The sequence below is a fragment of the Patiria miniata genome, unplaced genomic scaffold (genome assembly GCF_015706575.1).
Source record: "Patiria miniata isolate m_02_andy unplaced genomic scaffold, ASM1570657v1 HiC_scaffold_29, whole genome shotgun sequence".
Taxonomy (NCBI): domain Eukaryota; kingdom Metazoa; phylum Echinodermata; class Asteroidea; order Valvatida; family Asterinidae; genus Patiria; species Patiria miniata.
The window spans coordinates 2,863,579-2,889,375 of NW_024037068.1; the positions used below are offsets into that span (position 1 = coordinate 2,863,579).

Here is a 25,797-nt window from a genome sequence, read left to right on the forward strand (position 1 = left end):
TAGATATATGGATTTTACTCAAAAACTAGGAATTTCCAAGATGGGTTGATTGCTCGCAAATGGAAGAGTTTTAAAAAAGGGATATTTAGTCCGAATTTCAGCCAAGGAAATTAATTCTAGTTAAAATAAGAGCATTTTGAAACTTCACTTTCAAAATCGAAAACTTTACTACACGAGAACAAAGAAATATCTCCACAAGGATACAAATTCGAGAGTGCATGCTTGTTTGTAATTAATATTGTAGGCGTGTGGATGTGTGTGTGTATTGTGTATGACTGTGCAGTGACGATCGTGAGCTAGCAATTTGCAAAACACTTTGGTGTCAATATTGCCGCGATGAGTATCAGCAGTGCGAGATTAGTTGCCAAGAACTTAAGAGTATGGTTGGAAGAACTTGTAAGAAAGTGTCACTGTGGATGGAGAAATCAGTTTGAGCTGCAGTAGTGCTTTGAAAAATAACCACCAACATTGACATAAATAACCATTGACATGGAGTCATCCTGTTAAAGAAACTACTGTATTATGTCTTTTCCCAATCCGTCACTTTTATGGAGCGTTGGGAATTCGGGACTCAAATCGTGACAGAAAGCTTAAAATTGTTGCAGGCTGTATATTGTTGTCATTTTGTTATTTCAGGGCTGACAACCTGGTGGACCTTGGTAGGCCACGAGTAAGAACAACATTGCTTAAGCTTGCAAAACATTTTTCATGACATAAGTTATTGGCTCAATACAACAGGGAAAACCTATGCCATTAAAACTGTCTAAACTTTGAACACATTACACAATCTTAGACGCATTGTTTGAAACTGTTCCAATTGTTTGTCCATGTTTTATTTTTTTTCTTTCAAGTCGAAACACTTCCAAGGTACAAGTGGGCATACGTATTACGAACATTTTGGTTGACCAGTTAACGGTAAGTCTTTATAATAATGAGAGCTTTATAATCATTGGACACAGAGTCATCCTGGTAAAGAAACTAATGTATTATGTCTTTTCCCAATCCGTCACTTTTATGGAGCGTTGGGAATCCGGAACTCAAACCGTGACAGAAAGCTTTAAATGGTTGCAGGCTGTAGTGTTGGCATTTTAGCACGCGGTAGGCCAATATTAACAACAAAATTCAGAATACACTTGCAAAAAAAAATGCTTGCTCCAGGATACAAATTATACAATGACACATACACTTAAAATCCCTTGCTTTAATATTTGTTTAAGCAACGTAGGCCTACATCAAATTCAAAATCATAATCAATTTGCCTCTTTTAAGGCCAAAAAAAGTCTCCGGTTTTTGGTATGGAGCTTGCCCAAAAAGTGGTGCGGCGACGCGGCTATTTTCCAGGATTCCAGTCAAACCAGTGAGTTTGGCGGTTTTGAGACATCATCTTTCATTGAATAAAAAATTTTTTCATTTTGCCGACGCGCATGGCTAAAGCGACGCGCGCGCATACAAGAAACCGGAGACTTTTTTGGGGACTAATATGTAGTGTACAGTGTTTCATGAAGATTAGAAGTACAATGGCAAAATTTTGAATATTTTCTCAGACGATTTCGGATTAAACATTTGATTTTGAACATTTCTTGATTTTCACATCCTGTACGTTATCTACCCGCAATTATGTCATGTACTTGCTGCAAACTGGCTCGTTTGTCGGAATTGTCAACAAAGGCCGCGTCCCTGGCTTTCTGCAGGCGTGCGACGGGTGATCTCTTGGTGATGCAATCCAAAATAAAGCCGAGTGAGAAGGTGTCTGTCTTCACTGATGGATGAGCTCCGCGAAGAAGCTCCTGGGCAATCCAAGGGTACCGTCTCCTCTATTGCTGTAGCTTTCCCACAGGCGGTTTGCGTTGGGGTTTAGTCGCGCCCAGCTCCTGTGTCTTGCCGAAGTCAATAATGAGAGGAGCGAAGGCCATGTTCTTGCGAAGCAACACGTTGTCGTCTGAAACATATCGTAACATAAGGCCAAAAAAAAAAATAAGTCGGTCTGTGGTCAGCGCGCGCGTCGATTTTAAGCATGCGCGTCGATCTTTTTTTTTCCAAAATGTTCCGCGGTAGCTCCAACAGCGCCCTCTATTTCCGCACCTCCTCAATTTTTTTTACCAAAGAGCACCAAGGAATGGAGAACTGCACCAAGGCAATTGATCGAAAGCACCAAGGCAAATTATGAAGGCCACCAATGTACATGAGGACACCAAAAAAGCAAAATAGTAAAAGCCGCGTGGCCGCGTCAATTCCGGAACTTTGGTCTGACCAGAGACCGAATATTTTTTTTTTTTGGCCTAACATACGTTAATTCAAATTTAGTAGTGATTTATGAGCTGACGTACTCTTCTTTCCTTTCATTTTTTTAAGTGCAGCACATATTCAAGCATATAGCCTAGAGTCATTCTTTCTAAACACGAATATTTGCTCCAAGGCCAACCATTCAAGTAAATGAAGTAAAATGAACATGAACCCTCGTTTAATAATGCGTTCCCCTGGCTTTTTTTGTGAGTTTAAGCTCAACAAAGACAGATCTTTCTTTAATTCTTTCCCCGTTTGAACACCTGCTTTCAAAGCAATATAAAGTCTGTCACTATTACATGAGACTCCGAACCCAGGGAAAAAAAAAATCGAATTTCGGTTTCAAATCATCGCAAAATTACCAGGGATATCTGAATCAAGATGAGTTGAACTAAACCGCATTTTTCTTTTTAGGGACAAATTTGTGCTCCAAAGAAAGATTACGTTAATGAAGGGCTTTCCGTTTTCACGAAGAGACAAAAAATCATCGCGTGGCAAGAAAAAAGGTCGTCAGAAGCACAGACACGCAATTTGTGCTTCCATTTTTGACCTACAAATTACATAAGGCTGAAATGTTGAACTTTTTTCATCTAAAAGTAGCTGATGAATTGGCTTGCCAACCTTTTTGGTGGTACATAATTTTTTTGAATATGAAGTGTATTTTTTGGGGGGGGGTTCCTCTTTTTTGACTCGCCCTATAAACCAGACTGAACGTTTACGCAGGAATTACTGTTAGGTGAATTAATAATCCTAAATTAAATTCAATTAAATCTCTACGAATATTCTGTTTTGAAAAGTAACCAACTTTACACGTGATTCTTTCGAAAGTTTTGGACTGCACAGCAAGATTTGTCTCTTCGTGAATACGGTGACGAAAACTAGAATAGCACGGTGGCAAAATGTCTTTAAGATGCAACATGGAGTCGTGTAATGTAGTTTTTATCATTCGTCCTGACATATAACCTTGTTATATCACTTGACGAAGTAGTGAACTTTGTTCTGTAGGCCTAATTGATAACACCTTACATTTAAAGTTTTTTTTTAAATAAAATTTACCTTTCAAGTCGTTGTGTATAATGTTACTTCTGTGAATGGCCTTGACTCCCTCCACCATCTCCCGACACACCTTCATCCATGGAATAACTCTACTGAGAGCCCTCTCTTGGGTTGCCTTCAGGACGGTGATGTCCCCGCCGTACTGTATAACCAGTTTAAACGGTGGCTCGTCGAGGCAAACGCCGATGAGGTGCGGCAGGTAAACACAGGCTTCGAGTGTCGACGTGGCTCTGGCTTCTTTCAGTGCAACTTTGCGCAGGTTGTTGTCACTGAGTTTCGTCGGGTTGGTTGAAGTCTTCACAGCGACATGGAATCCTTTGTAGGTCGACAGTTGGCAGGAGCCAAAAGTCCCTTCTCCTAATTTTTTTTCCCATCGGGGAGGTCCTCCCTCTTAATGTTCATGTATGGCGAAAGCCATGCTTGTGGTGACATTTTCTGCTCCTCCTCTAGAGCTCTTTGTAGTGAAGCATTTTCGTTTCTCAGCTTCTGTTCTGTTTCTTTGAGATTAGAAATATCTTCCCTCAGAGCTCGTTCCTCTTGCGGTGTTTCAACGGAGGGCTGATCAGAGCTGGAGGACAAAGGCACAATGTCATGATTTTCACATGCGCGGTCTGGTGGCGATGAGTGACTTTTGACTTCAGGCCATAGTACATCCAAACCGGCCTTGGATTTAACCTCGACTTCCCTGGCTTGCCTCGCCTCAGTTGACTGAAGGTTTTGCGGAGCAGTCTTCCAATCCGTCTATAACTAAGAGTCGGGAATACTGCTCGGACTTTCTCATGAGCAAGGCTGACGGCTATGCGCCCTGATTTATCAGCCTCAAAAAAGATTACGGATCGCGGCAGTAGGAGAAGTCATCCGGCCGTGCTTACGCTGGAATGCTGGATAGTGGCGGTGTCGTTCACGTTCACGTGCCAATTTTGCCGCCAAACTTAGTCCTGGCCTATATATTGACGCACCAACGGTGGCCGCTGTAAGCCGACTAAGAGAACAAAACATTTGGCCACCACTTTTCATTTCCTATGCGAACAACATAACTAATAATAGAATTAGAATTTGAAGTAAACAGCCGATTTTTATCTCATATTTTCAGTCGTATTATTTCAGGAACAGGTCTTCTCCTCAAGAGCTATTTTCCGTATTATAGGCTTCTTTACCAGCTGAATGAGCTTCGAACGAACACACAAATCGACAACCATTACTGCATCACTGTTTAAAAAAAAATCGAATTGTACAATGTCCAAAAATAATTTCATTTTGTGTTTGATTTGTTTTCAATGTGGGCAAGTGTGAATCCAAATGAAAGCACTTTTCAAAAAAAATCGCAAAAGCCAAAACTCACAAAATCTGTTTCTTTGTTCAAATCGATTCACAATCCGTGAGGACAAAATGCTTTTCTTACGAGAACGATAACGCATCTTTATTGCAAATTGTTGCTACAAAGTGTCAAATCTCCTTCAATTGGAAATTTTACATACAGATCGCACAACAGAAAATATTAACAGGGCTAGAAATCCTCATCCCCATGGCACAATCTCTTTGTGGATCTCATCCAACACGATAAACCCGCACCCCATGACAAAATCTCGGACCCCTTATAACTCTAAGCAAATTCTAACCTACAACACAAGAATCCCGCACCCCCATGGCCCAATCTCTCACCCCTTATAAGTCTTGGCCAATTCTAAACTACAACAAGAGAGACCCGCACCCCCATGACCCAATCTCGCACCCCTTATAACTCTTAGCCAATTCTAAACTACAACATGACAAACCCCCATGGCCCAATCCCGCACCACTTGTTGCTCTTAACCAACTCTAACCTTGTGAGGGGCGGATCAAGGAAGTTAAGCAGGGGGATGAGGCCCGTCTAACTTTTCCTTTAATCCTGCTGCAAATCACTGCGAAATTTCTCCGTACACTTGGCCTCCGTAAATTAAAAAATAAATGTGTGTTGGTGTGTCTCTGCATGATGACTCATTAGGATGTAAACGTGACGGAGAATGAAGTCAGTCAGAAGCCTGTATTATTAGTGGCGAATTTCCTTTTTAAACATTGGGATGTTGTCATCTAGACTGCATTATTGCATTACTGCGCTATTTTTTGTTTTGTTATACACTGTAAAACCGTGTGTTTAACTTCTAAACACATATATAAACGCATATCTGTAACACTTTATAAACGTTTTGACGCGTTTATAAATAAACACTGAACACATATATGTTTAACATCTGAACACTAATATAAACACACAACTGTAAAACTTTGTAAACACTTTGACGCGTTTATGAATAAACACTGAACACTCATGTTTATATTTGAACACTAAACGTTTATTTCTTTAAACACATAAACATATGAACATGTTTTATTTACTGTTTACTTTCTAAACACAATGTACTTTTAAACACGTCAATGTGTTTATAGCATAAACACATTGATGTGTTTACAGCATGTAACACTTTATAAATGCTTGGACGCGTTTAAGTACTAAACACAGTGACGTGTTTACAGCCTGTAACACTTTATAAATGCTTGGACGCATTTATAATTACCTTGATGTTTAAGTACTAAACACTTCCTTTAAATCACCAGAACACATTTTTTTTTTACTTTCGTCTTTTTAAATCCACACGAGCAGAATGGGCATGTAGCCATTGAGTATAATTTTCTTTTCACATATCAAAGAAGGTTACTTTTTTGTTATATTTGGTTTTCTATAGATGTCAAGTTCGAGCAAATTTTGTTGATTCAATTCAGGGGGTGAACACAGATGTGCAAGAAAATTGCTTCAGCTGTTAAAAACCTGAGATTTATAATAATCATTACAATTAATCTTGAAATGGATATCAGCAAAAACCATTTATGAAACATGGCATAATTCATGATTCTGAAAGTGCCAGCTGTGACGGTAGGTTTGAGAGTGAGGCTACATGCACATATAAAATTTGTCCTTATCATACGATTAATATTTTTCATATGATCAATGCGCACAATGGAAAAACCTCAGTTTCATAAAAATGCTTCTAATTTTAAAACCAGCACTGATCCTTGTGTAACTTATCATGTTTCATTGATGGTCCGTCATACAAGGTGGAGAACAGAAATCGTATCAGACTTAAAAAAAGAAAGAATAATTGTGGGTAATTATGCGAATCCAACATGTATATCGAGACGCTGCTGATGAAGAAGGGATAGTTGAATGTGTTAACATCTTACACAAGCTTTGTAATTGGTTGGAAACATTTGATTTAATTGATTAAAATGACCCTCAATCAGTAAATTTTGCCAAAAATAAGATTTTTACAAAAAAGGATTTAAATCAGGAATTTGAACAAATTCATTTGATTTAAATTGTGATTTAAATCAGTGAGTTAACCCTGGTAAAAGAAACAGTAAATACATCTAAAATGTCTATGTAGATAATCCACTGATACTTAAGCAATAACATTATTCCGGTTCATTTTTGTTCAACATCTGAAATATTTACAATTCACCGAATCACGAGTTTCCCTTTGTGGTTATTTAAAAAGCTTGAAAATTACATTGAAATGAGAATATTTGAAATCGGAAATGTAACAAATTTAACACTTTATGAAATGTAACATATAACACTTGAACATGCACTGCATGTGTGGCGGAGCCAAAAAGTTGTTTAAAATTTTCTGTCATTTATACATAGGAGTAGTTCCCCCTTTCAAAATGCATAGCCTTTGTTTAGTGGTCCCTGTATGTCTTGGTAGTGTGTCCCCCTGTTTGTTTATTTAAGTCCTCCAGTCCCCCCTATATAAGTTGCCACATGGTCAAGCCACACTTTAGTTTAAGTAGACCAGCAGTGAACATACATGTATATAGATAACACTAATGTTCCTCCTATAACTGGAGTGTGATCCTTATTGCTTGGGTTGTCTGCTTGTCTAGTCAGTGATGAGTTTTCTTTTGTATTATTGTCTTCTTTTACTTATTTCCAATTATTTACAGTAGTTAAATTAGTTAGAGTTCTTTGAAAGTTTGTTTTGTTTACAGTCTGAGTACAAGTTGATTCTGGTCAGAGTTATCTTTGAATGATTTCCAGTTTCTAGTTTTATACAACTATTCAGATTCCATTTTGTTTCTTTTTACCTTGATTATTTTTCTCAAGGTATTACTGCTCTAATTACTTCTATTGCTGATAGTTGATTTATCCTACTTAATAAGGGAGTTTGGGTATTTTAATAAAAATTCCGTTTAATCAAGTACAATTTGTTCCACTTGATTCGTTAGGTTAATCCTGAAAGTAGGGGATTAGTGTCTCCCACTTCCTTTGTGTGCCAGAACTGTTTATTGCCTACTGAATATTCATTAGATTATGTTTCTCATCTTAGTTTCCATGTGTTTTCTTGTTTTTGCAGATTGAAGTTAGAGTGAGCTTACAGATTCATTATAATTTACACACTGTGTTGGTTTTTGGTCTGTCCTTGTTCTCTGGTTATAGTTCTAGGTTTAAACATTGGGTTTTGGTTTTATAGTTTCTTTGGTTTTCGGTCATTTAGTTCCATCACATAGTTCTTTTAAGTCTTGAAGTTATTAACAGTTTTTTATCCAGTACATTACTGAAGGACCTGAACTTGGCACTTTTTTTTCCATCAAATGGAATGCCACCTACTACATGTGACTGAAGTGTGCCCAGAAGCTGGGAATAGATCTTTGGATAATCTAGATCGAACACATAGTATACAGCAATCAATGTGAGCATCGCTGATGTTATAGACTTGTCACTGGTTGAGTGGCACATAATGCTTACAGTATCACCAACGACAAATGTGCCAGCAATTGTACCACCTTTTTTTAGAACCAGCAAATGGGGTGGGTCCCGGTCTCCTGTCTTCAAGACTTCTTCAACTTCATCATCTGAGATATCCTGAAAGCAAACCAAGGTTTTAAAGGTTGTGTCAAGACGTATCTGCAACTAGGCACGGAAGTATAATGTTACAATCTGTTGCCCACATCAGAGCAGACTGGATGTAGTCCTCGTACATTCTGGGTAAACGTTTGCTTGCGATTTTTCATCAGCACATATAAGGGAACAGCTGCTTTTTTCTGCCTTAAGTGTGCATGTCAGTAACTTAAGTCAAATGCAATTTGCTTACTCTTTGTAATTAAGTAAAAATATTACACATCTTCTAGTGGGCCAAATTCTCAAATTTTGTTCTTGAACACAAAAAATTAAGTGCCTCTTGCGTCTCACATATACCACTAAGCCATGGCCCTGTGGCACACGAGCGCAAGTGGGATAAATAACATTATCTTTGAGCAAATTTGTATATTATACTATATCGCATAGTCCATATCGCTATTCCAAGATGCAAGCAACATTTCAGCTGAATGCGTGTGTTAAACCGCTAAATGGTTGTGTAAAGTGTGTTAGTTACAACTTACCGTGTGCGTCAAGTTTACTTGAAGATAAATTAGTTATAGCACTCAAGCTCGTGGAACACAGAAAATGTAGTGCGTCTGTGTCCCACATACCACTCGGCCGAACACAGACGCACTACATTATTCAGTGTTCCGCTTGCGCTCGCGGGATAACTAATATAGTTTCTTTTTGCCAGACAAGTTAGATTAAAAGCATAAAATTATCATTCACTAACCTCTTTAATGGTGATGACAGACTTGCTTTTCACACCCTTGCCTTTGTCAAAAGCTGTTGCCTTCTCAACATGGCGGATAACAGGGATTATCCTCTCAGGTTCCTATGGGCATTTCAGAACCAAATAAAAGCAATTTTCTTTCTATATACTCAGTGCTTCAAAAAATGTATCATTTGGTTGCCTAGCTGTTAACCCATTAACGCCGGGGGAGCTAATTGTATTGCCGTAAACCCACTTTCTGCTTATCCCCCACTGTTAAATATATGAGTCGTGCTTGTAGGTGGGGGGGGGGGGGGGGGGGGGGGTTTGGAGGAATGTGCTGCGTTCGCCCCAGTGAACAGAGGCCGCTGTGCAGTCATGCGTGTATGCTGGGCATTCAAAACCCAGTGTACGCAAGGCACGGGGTTCACATCCTCTCTTATTTACATTATTATCATATTTTTTTTTTGCTGGACGAAAGCACACAGGCAGACAGGGATGTCACATTGATCGAAATGAAGAATATATTAGGGGAGGTTCATGATAACATACGCCATTCGTATTTCATTCTTAATTAGAATGATATACGAGACCGTATACAAATCTTTCAAAATACCTTTGTTGATGTGCCGATGAGACTTTCCACCACGGTCAGGAAAATCTCCATCTTGTTTAGAATGGAGTCCAAGCTGCTTTCTCCAATGATTTTCAGGAAATCATGAATGACCTGTTAATGAACCAAAAGAAAACCTGTATTCAATTTGTTTTCCAGATAACTGTCAAAGTACATGTCCAACTATATATACCACTAATAATTCTCAAATAACATGTACATGTACTGTCTACAGATTGTCACCTGCATTGGCTTTTTGGGAGTCAAATTTGCGTGACCCGCAGTTTTGGAAATTTCAATCAACATGCGCATGTTTCTGGATCATTTTGCACACTGTGCGCACATATATGACAGCGTTAAATACATGTACACAGTTGTGATTTTTCTATGAAGAAGGCCGTCTATAAGAGTGGTTTATTTATTGGTGGTTGAAAATGTACTTTGTCATTCAGATCACTGTGATTGGGAGCTCTTTTATCTCACTTCTTTGAATTGACATATCGCCGTTTGCGCACCCCTTTAGACAACCCTATGGAAAATTTCGTACCCTAAGTTTTGTTTGTCTCAGTTGTTGCGTGTTCCGCATCAATTTGTATATCCTTATAATTGGACAATACTTCACAAGCTGCGTTGACGCGATTCTAACGTGATTCTACCACGATAGGTCAATAAGCCTATGAAAAAGATTTAGTCCGCTTTATAATGACACCTTACTTTTTATACTCTGCTGTCTTGGATCCGGATGACTGATTTCAAAATAGAGGGCCAGCTAGTGAACCCATATTTTTGCCAAGTTGTGCTGAGTATTGACTTGTCCAAATAATAATGTCTATGGTCCAGATAGTACAGTGAGAGTACATTGTTTGGACAGTTCATGCCATCACGGATTCAGACAACTTGGCAAAAAAAGGTTTGGAGCTTTTGTTTTTAAATCAATGGTCTTCAGTTATCCATAACTGCTGGGGTATACCCCCTTTTCAGATTTAACCAAACTGACAGTGTTTGGATTGATGTGTACACCCGTTGAACGGAAAAATCATTTTTTTTCTCATCTGATTTCACCTGATTCGATGTAATCGGAAAGGTGTGCGGGCAGCACTCCAATTTCACCAGATGTAATATTTACAGATGCGGTCTAACCGCAAAGGTGAAAAATAAACATACTGGCGATTTTGTGATCCAGTCAACAAGTAAACTTCTGAGAGGTGCGCGCTGGGCTTTATGCACTGGATCAGCTTTTTTTGGATACTTAAAATACAGCTTAAATTAAACACACTTACCAGACTGCCATCTTGGTAGCATGGTATTTTCTGCAGGATTGGCTCCATTTTGGAATCTGGTAAACTTTTGATCCATTGCTGGTTGCAGGCGAAGGTTTCACTAAGGAGGAGCATCAAGTGGTTCTTGTTCTTGGTGTTGCCTTTACTCCATTCTCGTCTTACTTCAGCAAGATGATTCTCATAGTCATCAGCAGTCAATGATGAAACGTCTTTCTGCAGCAGATGGACATGTCCCACACGGGGCGCTTTGGCAGAACTCAAGCGTGGATTATCACTCTGCCTTTTTGGGGGTTGTGTCTTCTTCTTTTCAGCCCATCTTATGTGTCTGATTCGCTGACTCAGACACTTGGTGAAGAACGACTTAAAAAGAAAATACAAATTATAGACATACATAAAAAATACAAGGTAAATAGAATAATGGAGACATATTTTTGTAAACAGAATTCAAACAAATTGTTTGCCAAAATAGTAATGGCTTGCCTTATGGGCTCCCTGCACAAGTACTCATTCAACGGCAAGAAAAAGAGAGTTGGGGCAGACCTAGACGGGTTCCAAGTCCATCTACTGCCTATTTTGAATTATTCAAAGTTATTAGGGGCATGGATTAGTCTGGAAGCCCATCGCAAGATAGATTTGTATGTTTTCGCGCACTGACGCCGCCTGACGTTAAAGATGCTGGGCTAATAGCTTTGGCACATTCTGGAAGTCATGCGTACTTTGCGAGCGAACCAATACAGTATAGTGCGCAAGCGCTGTGTGTCCTGTCCACCGTACTCTATGCCCTCTTTTGTTTGCGCACGGGGCCCATACTCAAAGGATGGGAAATTTCAAGTGCACTCCAAGGAAAAAACAATGTAGATGGTTGCAAGATTATTCCACACCTTATATATTTCAGCACAAGTAGAACATGTATTTTGATGCGGATCGAAACACAAATGATGCAGATCGAAACACAAATCCAAAGGTGCTGAAATACCAAATTCCAAGATGTTAAAAAAATAACTTATTGTCCTACAGAGGTGAGAGATTTTTGAGACAATAATTTCACAATGCACAAAGTTACCCCTCCCCCTTCCCATAGGGAAAGAATGTTGCAGCTTAATTAAGATGCGTGATGTGTGGACCTCATGAAATTTCAGGGTTATCAGAGCCATAGCAACTGCAAATACGCACACGAAATAGGCAATCCCCTACATGTACATGTATATGCAGTTTCTTTCTGGCATACAGATTTCCTTAGCGTAAATGTTTTGACAGGTGTATGCACTTTTTTTACACATGGGATGAATATGGCAACCATAAGTCCATGCATAGTAACATACACATTTTGAAGTTTGTATAGAGACATCCATCTTCACAACAATCACCAATTATTACTCCTTACCCACTCCTTGTCTCCTTCACGTGCAATGCTTGGAAAGGCTGAGAACATCTTTCTTCCAATCATCTGGTACTCTCCTGGGCTGCCTAGTTCCGGATATTTGCAAACGTAGAAGTTCGCTGATTCCGAAATTAGTTCCCTCCAAATCCTTGACTCTGTTGCCGATTTGAGGTGGTGTTCTATACGAGGACTGAATGTGGGAAGTGGGCTCGATGATGTAAGTCGACATGATGTGGGACTAGCCTCACCAGCATTTGATGAGCCTTCAGCAATCGTCACAGCTCGTGCTGGTGATGAGGCCATGCAAGCAGGGGTAGTGTCTCCAGATCCAGTAGCTGCAGTTCCTGATGATGGAATAGTATCTGCAACTGGAGTATCCTGTGTTGAAGGTTGCCATAGTTCGCCTTTCTTCAGAAGTAACAATGTGAATTTGAAGCTCATCAATACTGACGCTTCATAGCCTGACTACATGTACTTGATGATATCTGAGGAAAGGTATGCGCGCAACTTTAGGGTATAATGGTAGCCATTTTGGATCTTTATTATGTCATCATAATCATCCAATCTCTGATATGCAGTAGAAAAAGTTTGTTTAAGCAAGGACATGTAAGTAGAATCCCCAAAATATACTTTAACGGCAGGTATTAACGATTTATATATATTTGTTTACTTTACATTTGATTTACTCTAATGAAGTGAAGGAGTAAACTGTCAAGTAACACATGTGGGTGCTACTGACTAATAATCAAACTTATATGCAACAGTATTTATCATCAAGCAAACTTGAATTTTGATTCTGATTGGTCGATCCATGCATGGCAACCCTAGTGCGATATTATACAGTGCTGCATGTACGGTCCATATAAATCGCACCCTGCGTATTGCGCTATTCCAAGATGCGAGTGACATTCCAACTGCATGCGCTAAACTGCTTAAAGGTTCGTATAAAACATGCTAGTTCACACTTTACTGCGCCTCAAGTTTGCTTGTGGAACACAGAAAATGTAGTGCGTCTGTGTCCCACATACCACTCGGCCGAACACAGACGCACTACATTATTCAGTGTTCCACTCGGACTCGTAAGATAAGTAATAATATTCACATACCTTTTTCAATTAACTCCTGGAGACTGTTGGCTGCAATACTCTTTCGTAGTGACCTACATGTATCACTACTCCATACCTTAAAGACGGGCATATCTGTGAATAACTGGCAAAGTTCTGCAATTATGGATATGTGCAAATTATTGAAAAACAGAAATCATTGCAGTTTCAAGTGGACAATATATTTGTATTTTACCTTTTTTAAAACACTTTTTTTTAACCCTGAAAGAGCTTGAGGATCTGCACCACCCATCCTCAGTGCATTTGTTTCCTATTTTTTTTTTTCTTTTAAGAGATGAGCAAACCACGTACCCTCCTACCAAGCCTAATTATAATAGCAAACACTTTTCTTTTAAAGTTAGGCCGTGAAATATCATAGTACCAATGAAATTTGTCAAAACGTGACATTTCAATTCAAGATCATATTATGTGATGCGATCAAGCTAAATGAGTCGTTTGTTGGCAATTGTGATTTTAAAATACAGCCCAAATAGGTCAGTAGGGGTGGAAATTTCAAAATTGACATTTTAGTAAAGTTGGAAGGCTATGTCGTCGCAGAGCTGCCAAACCGGTGTATCGAACATTTTGCCGATTTGAGATTTTGTAGTTTTTAAAGGTTGCTCTTTCAAGTATTTATGCCCAAATTCCTAATTCTTGTCTGGATTTTGAGATTCGGAGCCCTGCCTGTGGCGAATCAGTCAAAATAACAAATCCATAATTTGAGTGACAAATACGGAATTTCGCTGGTTAACCTGCTAAGGTGTGCTTTCAAAGTACCAACGAAAGTTATTCGTCAGTTTGTTGGATCGCGCGTGCGCTGTATACAGTCCAACTTCAAACGTGAATTACTTGATACAAGGTTTTCGCTTATTCGTCGCTATGTCAGCTCTGCGACGATATGTCCTCTTTCATGTCAACTATTTTGTTTCCGAGAAAAACTCAGGATAGGTAGTTAAAATGTGACATTTTTGCCAAAGAGTTAATATCCAATAACCTGAAAAAAAGCATGTTTTTGTGTTGCTTAATAAACACTTCAATTTTGAATCGTTGATTTCTCTGTTAGATTTCTCTGTTTTCTTCTCAGTTTCTGATCTGCCTGTGTTCTAAGTCCCAGAACTTCTGAACTGAAGGTTGTGTTCACGTGGGGTTTTCACCAAATACAATCTGAAAAATAGCTCTCTTCAAAAATGAAGGGAAAAAACCTCAACAATTTGATAAGGGCCAACAAACAACTCCTTCAGCTTGATCGCATTACATTTTTGCTTTAAAAACAAATTTTCATTTGGATATTTTAGAATACATGTTTAGGCCAAATAAAAAAGTCTCCGGTTTGCACGTCGGCTTTGTTTGATGATGTCTCAAAACTGCCAAACTCACTGGTTTGACTGGAATCCTGCTGGTGCACAATTTAAACGTGTTTTAAGATCGGGTTACGATCGAGTTCAAGCTTTATGCGGCCTCTCTGGACTCCCATATATTTTGCACTAAATTTAGTCTGGAACCATTTGCAGGCAGCCGACATTTGAAGAAAAAAAAAGTAAAAAAAAAAAGCTGTGTCGCCGCACCACTTTTGGGGCAAGCTCCATACCAGAAACGGGAGACTTTTTTGGGGGGCCTTATCATGGTTTAAGCAGAAAAAGGTAAACTGGACATTATCACATACAGAAAGAAGCTGAACGAAAGCAAAGCAGGTACTGCAATCTAATTTGGCAATGCATTCAACTGCGGGGACAAATAGGATTTACAAGCAGAACAAAAGATCTAAAAAAAAAAAAAATACCAACAGGAAGAAACAATTAAAGGTGAATTTTACGGGCACTTTAACCACTGCAAATCAGCAACAGGCGTCATCACTCTCAGAACAACCAGGAAAGCAAAAATTACAAGCATTGCCAAAGCTCCATGTAATCTAATTGCAAAAGTTGCAATAGATGTGGGTTTTTTCAACAACACAATTAAGCAACAACACAATTAAGAAAGAAAAGGACTTGACAAAGAGGTCATAGAAAAGTGACTGATTTCTACAGAGATAATGAAATATCATGGCAAACATCTGTTATGAAAGACTTTGTAATTATTTGAGGTACATGTAGCGGTACTAACCTGACTAAGCAAAGATACAGAAACACTATCTTCTGACAAAAGTCATAAGGAAACACATGGGTGATTCCACCCCGACGTGGACATACATGTATGACTCAAAGAATTAATTCGCTCTCAGATATTTTCTTTTTACTTTTTAAAATATTATTCCAAATACATGAAGTTATTCCACACAAAAGTGGACAAGGCTGAAAAGTGGAAACTGTCTGACATCTTCCAAACTACAAGTACAAGCATCACATGTCAAATGAAAATCTTTCATTTGAGTTGTGTGAAATGAGATGAAATGTAAGTAATTGTGAAACTGTGGTCAAAGATTTGTTTTTCGGGGGGCTAAAATCACTATTATAAGAAAAGAGTTTCATTATACGCTGCAATTTAACAAACTCAGACTTTATGACATGTTAAAAAATGTATGAAGAGGAAGTAACGGGAGTGCATAGTGTGAGTAACAGTACATGTACATGTACCTCCCTCTCTGATTTGACCCCAACTACTGAGGTTTTTTTTTTATATATCTAGCTATCTGGGTTGAATGAAAGGTTAAACATATGTAACTTGTGTTTTGCAGACTACAGGTTGAGGAGACTACAGTTTGAGGCAAATTGTGCACAAATTACTTTTTGTAACGTGAGTGACTACCAACAAAACACATGTTTTCAAAAGTGAATGAATGGGCTGAATGTTTCTTTCCATGTTTTAGTGCCCCTTACCCCAAACATAAACTCATTTGATTGAAATTATCCCCATATTTTTTGTAATTGATACTCAACACACTAGGCTAGATCAAGATGTCGACTTGTATGCATTTGACAGCTGTGCAAAATGGTAAGTATGCTGAAGGGACACGTGCCAAAATACATGTATCACTCATTATTATTTTGCTAGTGTTGTAAAACAAACAACACTACAGCTTTTTGATCATCTCTGATTTGACCCTGAATACTGAGGTAAATTTACCGCATCCCTAGCTGCCACAACCCAATTTTATAAGGAAAATTCCAGTTCAGAAAGCCACTGTCACAGAAGAAACAGCACTTACTACCACTGTATCACAATAGCATAGTACAGTAATTGTAAGTATTAAGTACCGTATCTTCGCAGTCATGGTGACATTTGAAGCACTTTATTCCAAGCAAAAGTGGACAAGGCTGACAAACTGTATACATGTTGAGTGGTGCCACTCAAATAAAATATCTGACTTTCACAACACACGATACTTGGTTTGAAATTGATTGTATACAGTTTGTCAGCCTTGTCCACTTTTGCTTGGAATAAAGTGCTTCAAATGTCACCATGACTGCATGCCTACAGTACTACACATATAACTTACAATTACTGCACTATTATGCTATTTTTACTTGTGTGCAACTTTAGTTCAAAAACTTGTGTTTTTGTGGCCAAAATCATGGAATGTCGGTATACATTTTGGCACATTGTTTTGCATGAAAAATGTGAGTGTTTTGTCATGTGAGTTTAAAGCTTTTAAGGCAGATAGAGAGAAAGGTACAATAGATGTTTCATTATGTTGCAGTTCAGGAAATAAAGATTTTATCCTGTGCTAGAAACATCATGAAGAGGAAGTAATGTGAATGATGTAATGTAAGCGACGGTTCCTCCTTGTAATTAAATGTCACTGGCATCTAAAATACACACTGATTTGATTCAAAATGTGTTTTTATATCTAGCTTCAATGTGTGGGTTGAATGAAAGGTAAACAAAAATACTTCTACAGGTGTTGCGGTTTGAGGAGAATTGAAGAAAAAAAATGCAAGAAAATGTTGGTTTTTTTTGTAACGTGAGTGACAACCAACCGAAACACATCTTTTCAAAAGTGAATGACGTACTGAGTTGAATTTTTCTTTCAATTTTTGAGTACGGTACATGTACATGCATGAATTTGATATGATTTAAGTGACCTGGTCTATTCAGCTTGATCAAACACTTTTAAGGCAGCGAGTATAGACTCAGGGCAAATCATGAGTGATGGTGGAATTGCCCCTATAATTACTGGCCATGACAATTATGCATGCATCTTAAAGCAGTTCACACATGTGTGAATACTTATTAATTACACACTTTTCCCCATCATAAGCATGTACACTCAGTGGCCACTTAGAAAATAACTGTGAGTATGTGACCCCAACTTGTTCACCAGTAGACCTCAACACATATGCCATGATGTGAGCATCAAAAGTCTCAGTTTCCATGGTCTCAACTATGAAGATCTTTTCATCATTGATGACTAAGACACTTTCCAACACTGCAAATTTTGGCAAGTCATCTTCATAGGAAAGGACTAGACAACAGCCTTGTCGGTATTCATGTCCTAGGATGGCAACACCTGTAGTCCTGTAAACCTGAAGGCCTTCATGCAGCTCAATACCAAGAGTGGCAGCTATTCCATCGACAAGTTGTAGAGTATATTCATTTCTCAAAGTGATGGACTCTCCTTCATTGACAATGTCACCTCTGTACAGAAAACTGCCATTTCCTTGGCCCATGGAATCAAGTTGCTTGAAACACATGTACTTCTGATGTTTCAGACTGATGCTCAGTGGGAGGTTTTTGTAGCACCTCCATTTCTTGGTTTTGAAGAAGCCGTGTTTTGCTTCAAAACGCATACACCATTGATGTCTCAAAGGTCCATACTGAAGCATCTGTCTTGGAAGGTGCACACAGTAGTGCATCTTGGGGGTAATTTTCCCCTTAGGATAGAGAGTAGCAAAGGCTGCATGATGATCATATGTGATCTGAGCAAGTAATGCTGCAGTACTGTGGCTACAATACGGACTTGTAGAGAGAAGTGTCATCTGTACCAGTCTTAGGAAATTGACCCATTTGGCTTCTGTCCTGGGTATCTTCGGCGAGATGATATATGGCAAAACACAAATGAGAGTCATGGTCGCCGCTGACGTTTGTTTAAGTTTTCCCTCTCCTTTTATGTGGTTCATGTCAAGAACTTCAGGCTTAGCCCCTGCTTCTAGATAAGAATAGGGAAAAGAAGCAATTCTAGAGTTCAGCCACTTCAGTGTGAAGTACCTTGAAACTAGGATGAAGTTATGTAGCATGTACTTCAGTTCATGGGGGATTATACCTTCCAGAAAGATATGCATCGGGTCATGCACAATACCTGAACACAGCCTGAAATCTGGGAGATCTTGGAGACAACTTTTACCATTAATGCCCCATTGCTTGCTCCAATATCGCCTTGCAGCTTTCGACAGATTGCCGTCAAGCAAATTACATCTTCTCCTGTGTTCTGCTTCATCCAGAAGGACAAATTCCTTTTCCAAGAACTTCTGCTTCATCTCCAATTTTTCAGTTTCACAATTCCTGCAAGCCCTACTTGCAAACCCAACACCCTCCTTAAAACCCCCAAGCATCTGTGCTGCTGGAGTGTCACATGCAGCCAAGACCACCTTTCCTTTAACGTTGATAGGTGCACCATTGACAGTCAACTCAAGACCTCCTGTAGAAAGACTTGTTGCATCTTTGATGAAGTCACTCAAGAAAACGCTAAGTCCGCATTTTTTGACATCCTTACTCCCTGCTACACCTAAGAGCTGTATGGCATGAAGTTGTGAACGACACTCTGGTGGTATGTTTGCCAAGGTATAATAAAACATGCTCAATTTATGTTTCTTGGTGTGAGATCCAATCGGATTTACGATTTCTATGTCGTCTGTGTGGAAAACGACCTGAAGAGCCTTGGGATTTCTGTGAAAAAATGGATCGGACCTCATGCACAGCCCATCACAAATGTCAAACATATAATCTGGAGGGCTGGTGTGTGGATTATCAATGTGCTTGTGAATGTCTGCCATGCGCAGTAGGTTAGTTAAACTTTGAGCAAAGGGCACGACATAACCAACGACATCTTTTCTCACTAAACTACCCTTACTGGTAACATACTTCTGTCCTATTGTGACACTTTTTGGAGGGATATAGAAGTAATCTTGCTTATATATGGCATCCCTTTTTTTTCGGGTATCAATGTCAGCCAAGAAATTATCCACTGGAATTGTATCCATGAAGTCAAGAGGAACACCCCGATCTCTCAGTTCATCTTTAGCCCTCGACTTGAACGATGCCACATGCTGATCAATCAGTACAGAAACTGATTTAATTACCTCATTCACAGAAGAATGTGTTAAATTGTGTCCACTCTCTAAGGCCAGAGAAAACATAGTGTTTTGGTGTCTTGTAGCTTCGTCTGCAGTCATCTGTAAAGCCTCATTTACAATTGGTAAACCATCCTCATTTTCGTCACCACTGGAATTACTGTCTTCAGCAGTGTTGTCCAACACATTAGCATCAATGTGCTTATGTTTTCGACACATGTGAGCTTTAAATGCACCCCAGCTTTTCGTGGAATAAAAACAATTACTCACACTACAAAAAACAATGAAATTGGGATCATGGCGGTGACATCTAACAACATGCCTGATAAACTGACCATAAGACATACTGACATAGCAGCACATGGAACAGTTAAATTGAGGTGCCTCCATCCCTGAAGTTTTAAGTAACGTACCAATAACAGAAAAAGAGGAAAAGAGAAAATAGGTAAGAAAAAAGAGGAAAAGATGATATTTCGTATAATTTTGTACACAGAAAATTAATGAGGAAAAAATGAGGAAAACTACACTAAAAAAAAAGAAAGAATCGGCTTAAAAGAGGAAATTTCACATGCCTGTGTGAAGATAATACAAGTATAACAATCTACAGCTAAGAATTTAGGTCCGGCTACATGTAGTAATTATAGCTTAACCTATACAGGCATGTGATATAACTACCAATGGGGAAAAAAGAGGAAAACATATTTCCTATAGATGCTTTTGTACACAGAAAGTGAAGAAAAAGAGGAAAATCAAAACCACTAGAAGAAGAAATCAGCTTAAAAGAGTAAATTTCACAAGCCTGAATTCCAACACAGCTTGTTCATTTCAGATTGCAGTACCTACATGTACTTAAAAAAAAAGAGCTAACTACAGCAATGGGGGAAAAATAGGGGGAAAAAAAGTAATCACAAACTTCAATTAAAGTTATCTACAAATATGTGATTAAGGCACTGCGTTAGTTCCCAAACCGCAATTTGGGGTTACGTCTGTCCCGTCAACAGGCTTAGATAAAAGCCTGCCGACATCGGTAATGTCTCGACTTTTTCAAGAGACAAGACGCCTCTAAACTTATGTAATTGATAATTAAATAGTTTACTGGCACAGTGACAATCAAAATATAGCTTGTTAAAATATAGGTTATACAAAAAAATGTATGCAATAGATTATACGTGAACAATGACCTCTTACATATTACACTCTCAAGACTATGCGCGCAGCACATCAGCACATCAAACCTGCCCGACGTTTGTGTTGCCAACTGCAAAGGAGAGAGGCAGAGAACAAGTGTGATATGGTACAGCATTGTAACAAATCTAGCATAATATAACACAGAGACAACATTAATAAGGGATTAAATGTGTGTGCGGGAGGTATTATAACAATCTGTTAAAGACCGGTGTGAGTCTGGATGGGTGATAATTACCCGAGGCAAAGCCGAGGGTAATTATTACCATCCAGACTCCCACCGGTCTTAAACACTGACCGAACACATATTTATTCCCATTCATAAATACTTTTTCGGTCGAAAACCCCCAAATCTTTTCTGTCCAAAAAATAAAAACAAGTCAAAAAGGAGACGTTGCCAACCATTTTGTTCAACGGTTTTACTTCATGTTTTACAAAACACCCCTCTGAATATAATATGGAATGCCCCTCCACAACTCGTTACCTTATAAGGACATTGGCGTGCGCGTCGCGCGTACTGGGCGATGTCGCGCAAAACGCAGCTGGGCTGGTATAGTGTAAATTTCGAACCATGAAATACTGATTCACTGCAGGTACTATATTGCGCATGCCTACGTGAAGAATGGGGTCGGTAGAAAAACCGCATTATTGGATTATTTTAAAGGAACTTCTATGATATTTTTTTTGACAGGGCCGGCCTTGTTTTTTTTAATACCCCCCCCCCCCCGGTTCCACGCCTGCGCACATTTACCGACAACAAAAACGGAACGAATCACAAAAAAGTCCTAAAAAGGCCTACGATCGGAGCACGCAAGTGTATGTATGAACCTGCAAGAAGAGTTTGAGGCCCATGGATATCCGGATCCATGTAAAATCAAAAAAATTCTGTAGCCTGTAGGCCTTATCTTACTGTGACTGTGAAAGTAGAAGGCCTAGGCATATGCCGGATCTAGCACAGAGTCTACTCAAATGTGTGGCCATAGAATAGGGTAGCCTATCCACCATTATATAACTGACATACAGATCCTAGTCATTTGATTGGTGGAACTCACATCACGTGGCATTCGTTATTGCTCCCATTCATGCCACGGCTCAAAAAGTACTATCCGCCCATGGGGAATGGGAAATACTATTCAACAGTTAGGATCATGACGCGGTATTTGTGTGCAAATGCATGCTGGTGTGCGCGTTCAGCGTTGCGCGTAGCGCGTATTGTTCCAAAGAGCCAGCGCTACAGCGTTGGGTTCAAACATTTTCGTGAAGGGGTGGTTTGGAAGAGACAAATACATTTTCCTCCAGGTTTGTATTGAAATAAAAGTTCAAATATATCAAATGACAAGGATCTATATGTCAGTTATATAAAACAAATATTGAGTGGCTTTAAATTGTGAAATGGGAGGAATATTATCGCTCGGTAAAATCGGAACTTTTCCATTTCACTCGGCTTCGCCTCGTGAAATGGAAAAGTCCAGATTTTACCTTGCGATAATATTCCTCCCATTCCACGCTGAGCCACTCAATTTTTGTATACTAGTACTAGGCTAGCATGACTATCATGACTATAGGCATAGCTTAGGCCTAACGTAATAGGCCTACATCATTCATGGCGATTAATTAATTTGAATAGACCTAGCATGCCCAGGGCAATGTACTGTAGGCCCTGAGTCATGCTAGCATTTGGCTAGTTCAGTTGTGAACACAAAGAGAGGGTAAAATGTTTTAATGGAAATATTTTTCGGCTTGAATGTCAATAGCCTACTCAGCATACATGCATATAGTCTAGCCATGCTTAAGTTGTACTTGTAAGTTGTACTTTTTGTAGCTGCTACAAAAGTGCTAGCCTATAGGTCGCCCTAGGCCCTATACCTTGCCTACGTCTACGGTCAGACGTCTAGGGTCTACGTACGTCATGGGGAGTTTTACCATGTGGCCTATATAGTCGTGTTCCCTAACGTGGCGCACTCTGAAGCCTACCCGACTTTCCTCGTGTAGAGTTGCCAAACCTCTTATTATTATTAATGCTTGCGATTTAACCTCTGTGAACAATTTCAGTTTCATAAAATTTAATCAGAAATTCAAATAGGTGGTGTCCGAAAAATGGGCACAAATTGGCGGAGTGTTCCCTAACATGGCGCACTTGAATAAATCTCAAAAAATTCCAAATTAACATTTAAGAATTTCTGTAAACTTGATAAATTCTGACATACCCAGCTGGATGTTTTCGAAGGGTTCACTTTTCACTTGAAAATGAAATTGGAAAATCACGCCAAAATAAATTGTTTTTCTTAATTTGTTACGGGTAAATAAACTCGCGATTTGAACAGGAGTGTTTCAAACTTGATGAAATTTTACTTTCTTTGAAATTTCAGTTAAAAGTTTTGCTCTAGATAGGCCCTAGGCGCTACAGGCGAAAAATCATAGTGCGCCATGTTGGGGACCGGCCACGCCACGTTAGGGTACATCAAGAATCGGCACAGGTAACGCTTTCAAATGCACGCACGTTGTCACACACAAATTGAAGGTAGATGCGTAGAAAAAGGACCGCGTAGCTAGTTAGGGGGTCTGACGATTGTTTGTAAGCCCAGGCTAACGACGATGTTAGGCCTAGGCTCTTGCCTAGCCTAGTCCGAGTAACTTGGCCGCACAAATCAACTTTTTTAACATTTGGACTGGTTTGGCGATAGTAGCGTCCAAGCGCAAACTTGCGTTGAAATCCCTGCGTGTGACACCTCAAAAAAAAATTTAAAAAATAAAAATAACCTTGATCATTTTCAGCCCCCAAATAGCCATAAAACGACAAGATATGCAGCCTAAGACATGTAAGATATCTGTAGACTTCCCTGATTAAGTGGGTGGTACACCGGTTGACTTACCATCTGGACGGAAAGTGGAATTTGCAGCTATATTCCGACAATATTCCGACACTTGAAACGGCTGTTTTAAGTGCCGCGCGATGGCAGCCCCTGCGCGATAGCAGCCTCGAGGAAACATTCGGTATAATGCAAGCACTCCTTTGCACGCAGCAGCATCATGATTATGCACACGTCACGTGAGCCCCGGGGTCACATGGTCATAACAACAATAGCTGACAATTCAAATACATTTTACGCGAACACCACGCAGTGAGTACGTGAGAAAAACTTGTCGGAATATAGCTGCAAATTCCACTTTCTGTCCAGATGGTAAGTCACTGGCAGTATACCACCCACTTAATCAGGGAAGTCTACAGATATCTTTCATGTCTTAGGCGGCATATCTTGTCGTTTTCTGGCTATTTGGGGGCTGAAAATGTTCAAGGTTATTTAATTTTTTTAATTTTTTTGGGACGTGTCACACACACAGGGATTTCAACGCGAGTTTGCGCCTGGACGCTACTATCGCCAAACCTGTCCAAATGTTAAAAAAGGCGATTTGTGCGGCCAAGTTACTCGGACTATGCCTAGCCTAGGCTAGCCAGGGTAACGTTATACATGTACTTGACTACCCGTGAACGTGGTGGCATACCTACAACCGCCATGCATAATTGAACAGCTTTCGATCGGCCAGCATACATTACATGGCATAGGCCTAGGCGGGAATAGAATTCTATTTTAGTCCCGAAATTTCTTTGGAATCAATGACAGATCCTACGCAACCCAAAGTTCGCGGATAAGGTTTTGTGATGTCATAAAACTATTAAAAGTGTTCATTAAATTTCGGGACTCATACGGAAATTCTATTCCCGCCGATGTTGAAAGCTGTTCAATGAGATGTATGCGTGGCGGTGTACAGTAGGCCTATACCGCCACGTTCACGGGTCTATACTGCCACTGGACTAGGCCTAGGCTGCGTTAAAATGTATAAAAAAAAACTGTTTCCTAAAATCAAAATGAAATAACCTCCGCACATATTGTACTACAAAGTTTCAGCTGTCAATAAAAAAATACAATGCACATTATTAATTACATAAAAAATGACAATTCCTTACCTTAAACTCGGAGCATGGATAGGCGCCCTAGTCCATGTAGTCGAATCAAGTCTGATCTGTACCGTTGAACACTCGTCGTATACGTACGTACGTACGTACGTACGTGTACTATACTCGACTCGACTCATCTGCCGACGCGCGACGCGACGTCATCACAGTATGCACAGTACGCGTACGTACGTGTGTACACGGCCTGGCCCGGGCGGCAATAAATGCAGAGCGACCGTTTCTGCACATGCAGATTTGGCGGTAAAATGACATTCGCATTGCATTTTGGGTATGGTTTAAAATTTCGGCATACATGTATTCCCCATATGGGGCAGTGAACCGGTCATATTTGTCAACTGTTATGTCTACAATTTATTTGTAAAACTGATTGTTCCTCATTTCAAATATTGATGCACAGATTTACACAAATTATATATTTGTAAAATCATTTTGTTTGAGCCTACAAACAGGAAGGGAGTGTCTGGAAATCTCCTTGGGTACCAGCTACAGGTAAAGCGACCCCCTGAAACTAGAAGAGCAGGCACAAGAACGATTGTGATTGGTTGTGACAGCTTGTGATCTTCATTCTCATTGGCTAATTAGGACGATAGCTCTTCTGGTTCCAGTACCATAGACTTGACCGTTATGTTATATGCCCCATAAACATAATTGTTTTGAATATTCACGCCCTGTTCAAGTTAAATATGTTTAAAATCTAGACACGTCGTGTTCCGGTTTTGAAACTAAACAGTTAATTAACAGTCATTCGTGCTCCTGATTAATTTTGTGTGTGTGTAATGATTAACATTAGCTGTCTACCCTTTTAGAACATCATTAAACTTTAATTACAAACAAAAAAATAAACATTGCTAAACACTGCACTCTCAAAACTGTGTTCAGCAATTATACACAATCATCTTATCATTTTTTGAAACATGTTTTGAAGCTAAACATTGTGCGTTCAATTCCTATAAACATCAATGTTCAAATCGATCCATTCTGACTATAAACATGTTCAGTATTTAAACATGTTTGATAGCAAGAAAGTGTTTAGAAAAGTGTTTAATTGCTAGACACTGTTTATGCATTATGCGTTGGTTTAAAC

General features: G+C 39.3%; 2 protein-coding genes and 1 long non-coding RNA gene across 3 annotated transcripts; all 3 read right to left on the reverse strand.

Annotated features, from left to right (window-relative positions):
* Positions 1 to 1,814: 1,814 nt before the first annotated feature.
* LOC119735868 (calcium/calmodulin-dependent serine/threonine-protein kinase-like) lies at positions 1,815 to 4,757 on the reverse strand. Its single transcript, XM_038209811.1, has 3 exons — positions 4,742 to 4,757; positions 3,340 to 3,654; positions 1,815 to 1,939 (listed from the first exon to the last, which is right to left on the reverse strand). Exons 1-3 carry the CDS (start codon positions 4,755 to 4,757, stop codon positions 1,815 to 1,817), a joined length of 456 nt encoding a protein of 151 aa, XP_038065739.1.
* A 2,882-nt stretch (positions 4,758 to 7,639) lies between these two features.
* LOC119735869 lies at positions 7,640 to 12,663 on the reverse strand. The gene is made up of 5 exons (XM_038209812.1): positions 12,226 to 12,663; positions 10,842 to 11,201; positions 9,565 to 9,675; positions 8,970 to 9,071; positions 7,640 to 8,239 (listed from the first exon to the last, which is right to left on the reverse strand). The coding sequence occupies exons 1-5, from the start codon at positions 12,661 to 12,663 to the stop codon at positions 7,877 to 7,879; spliced, it is 1,374 nt and encodes a 457-aa protein (XP_038065740.1). The 3' UTR covers positions 7,640 to 7,876.
* A 608-nt stretch (positions 12,664 to 13,271) lies between these two features.
* On the reverse strand, positions 13,272 to 24,975 carry LOC119735131. Its single transcript, XR_005272142.1, has 3 exons — positions 24,705 to 24,975; positions 20,741 to 20,810; positions 13,272 to 13,404 (listed from the first exon to the last, which is right to left on the reverse strand). It is a non-coding gene; the product is annotated as an uncharacterized LOC119735131 (long non-coding RNA).
* Between the last annotated feature and the right edge of the window lie 822 nt (positions 24,976 to 25,797).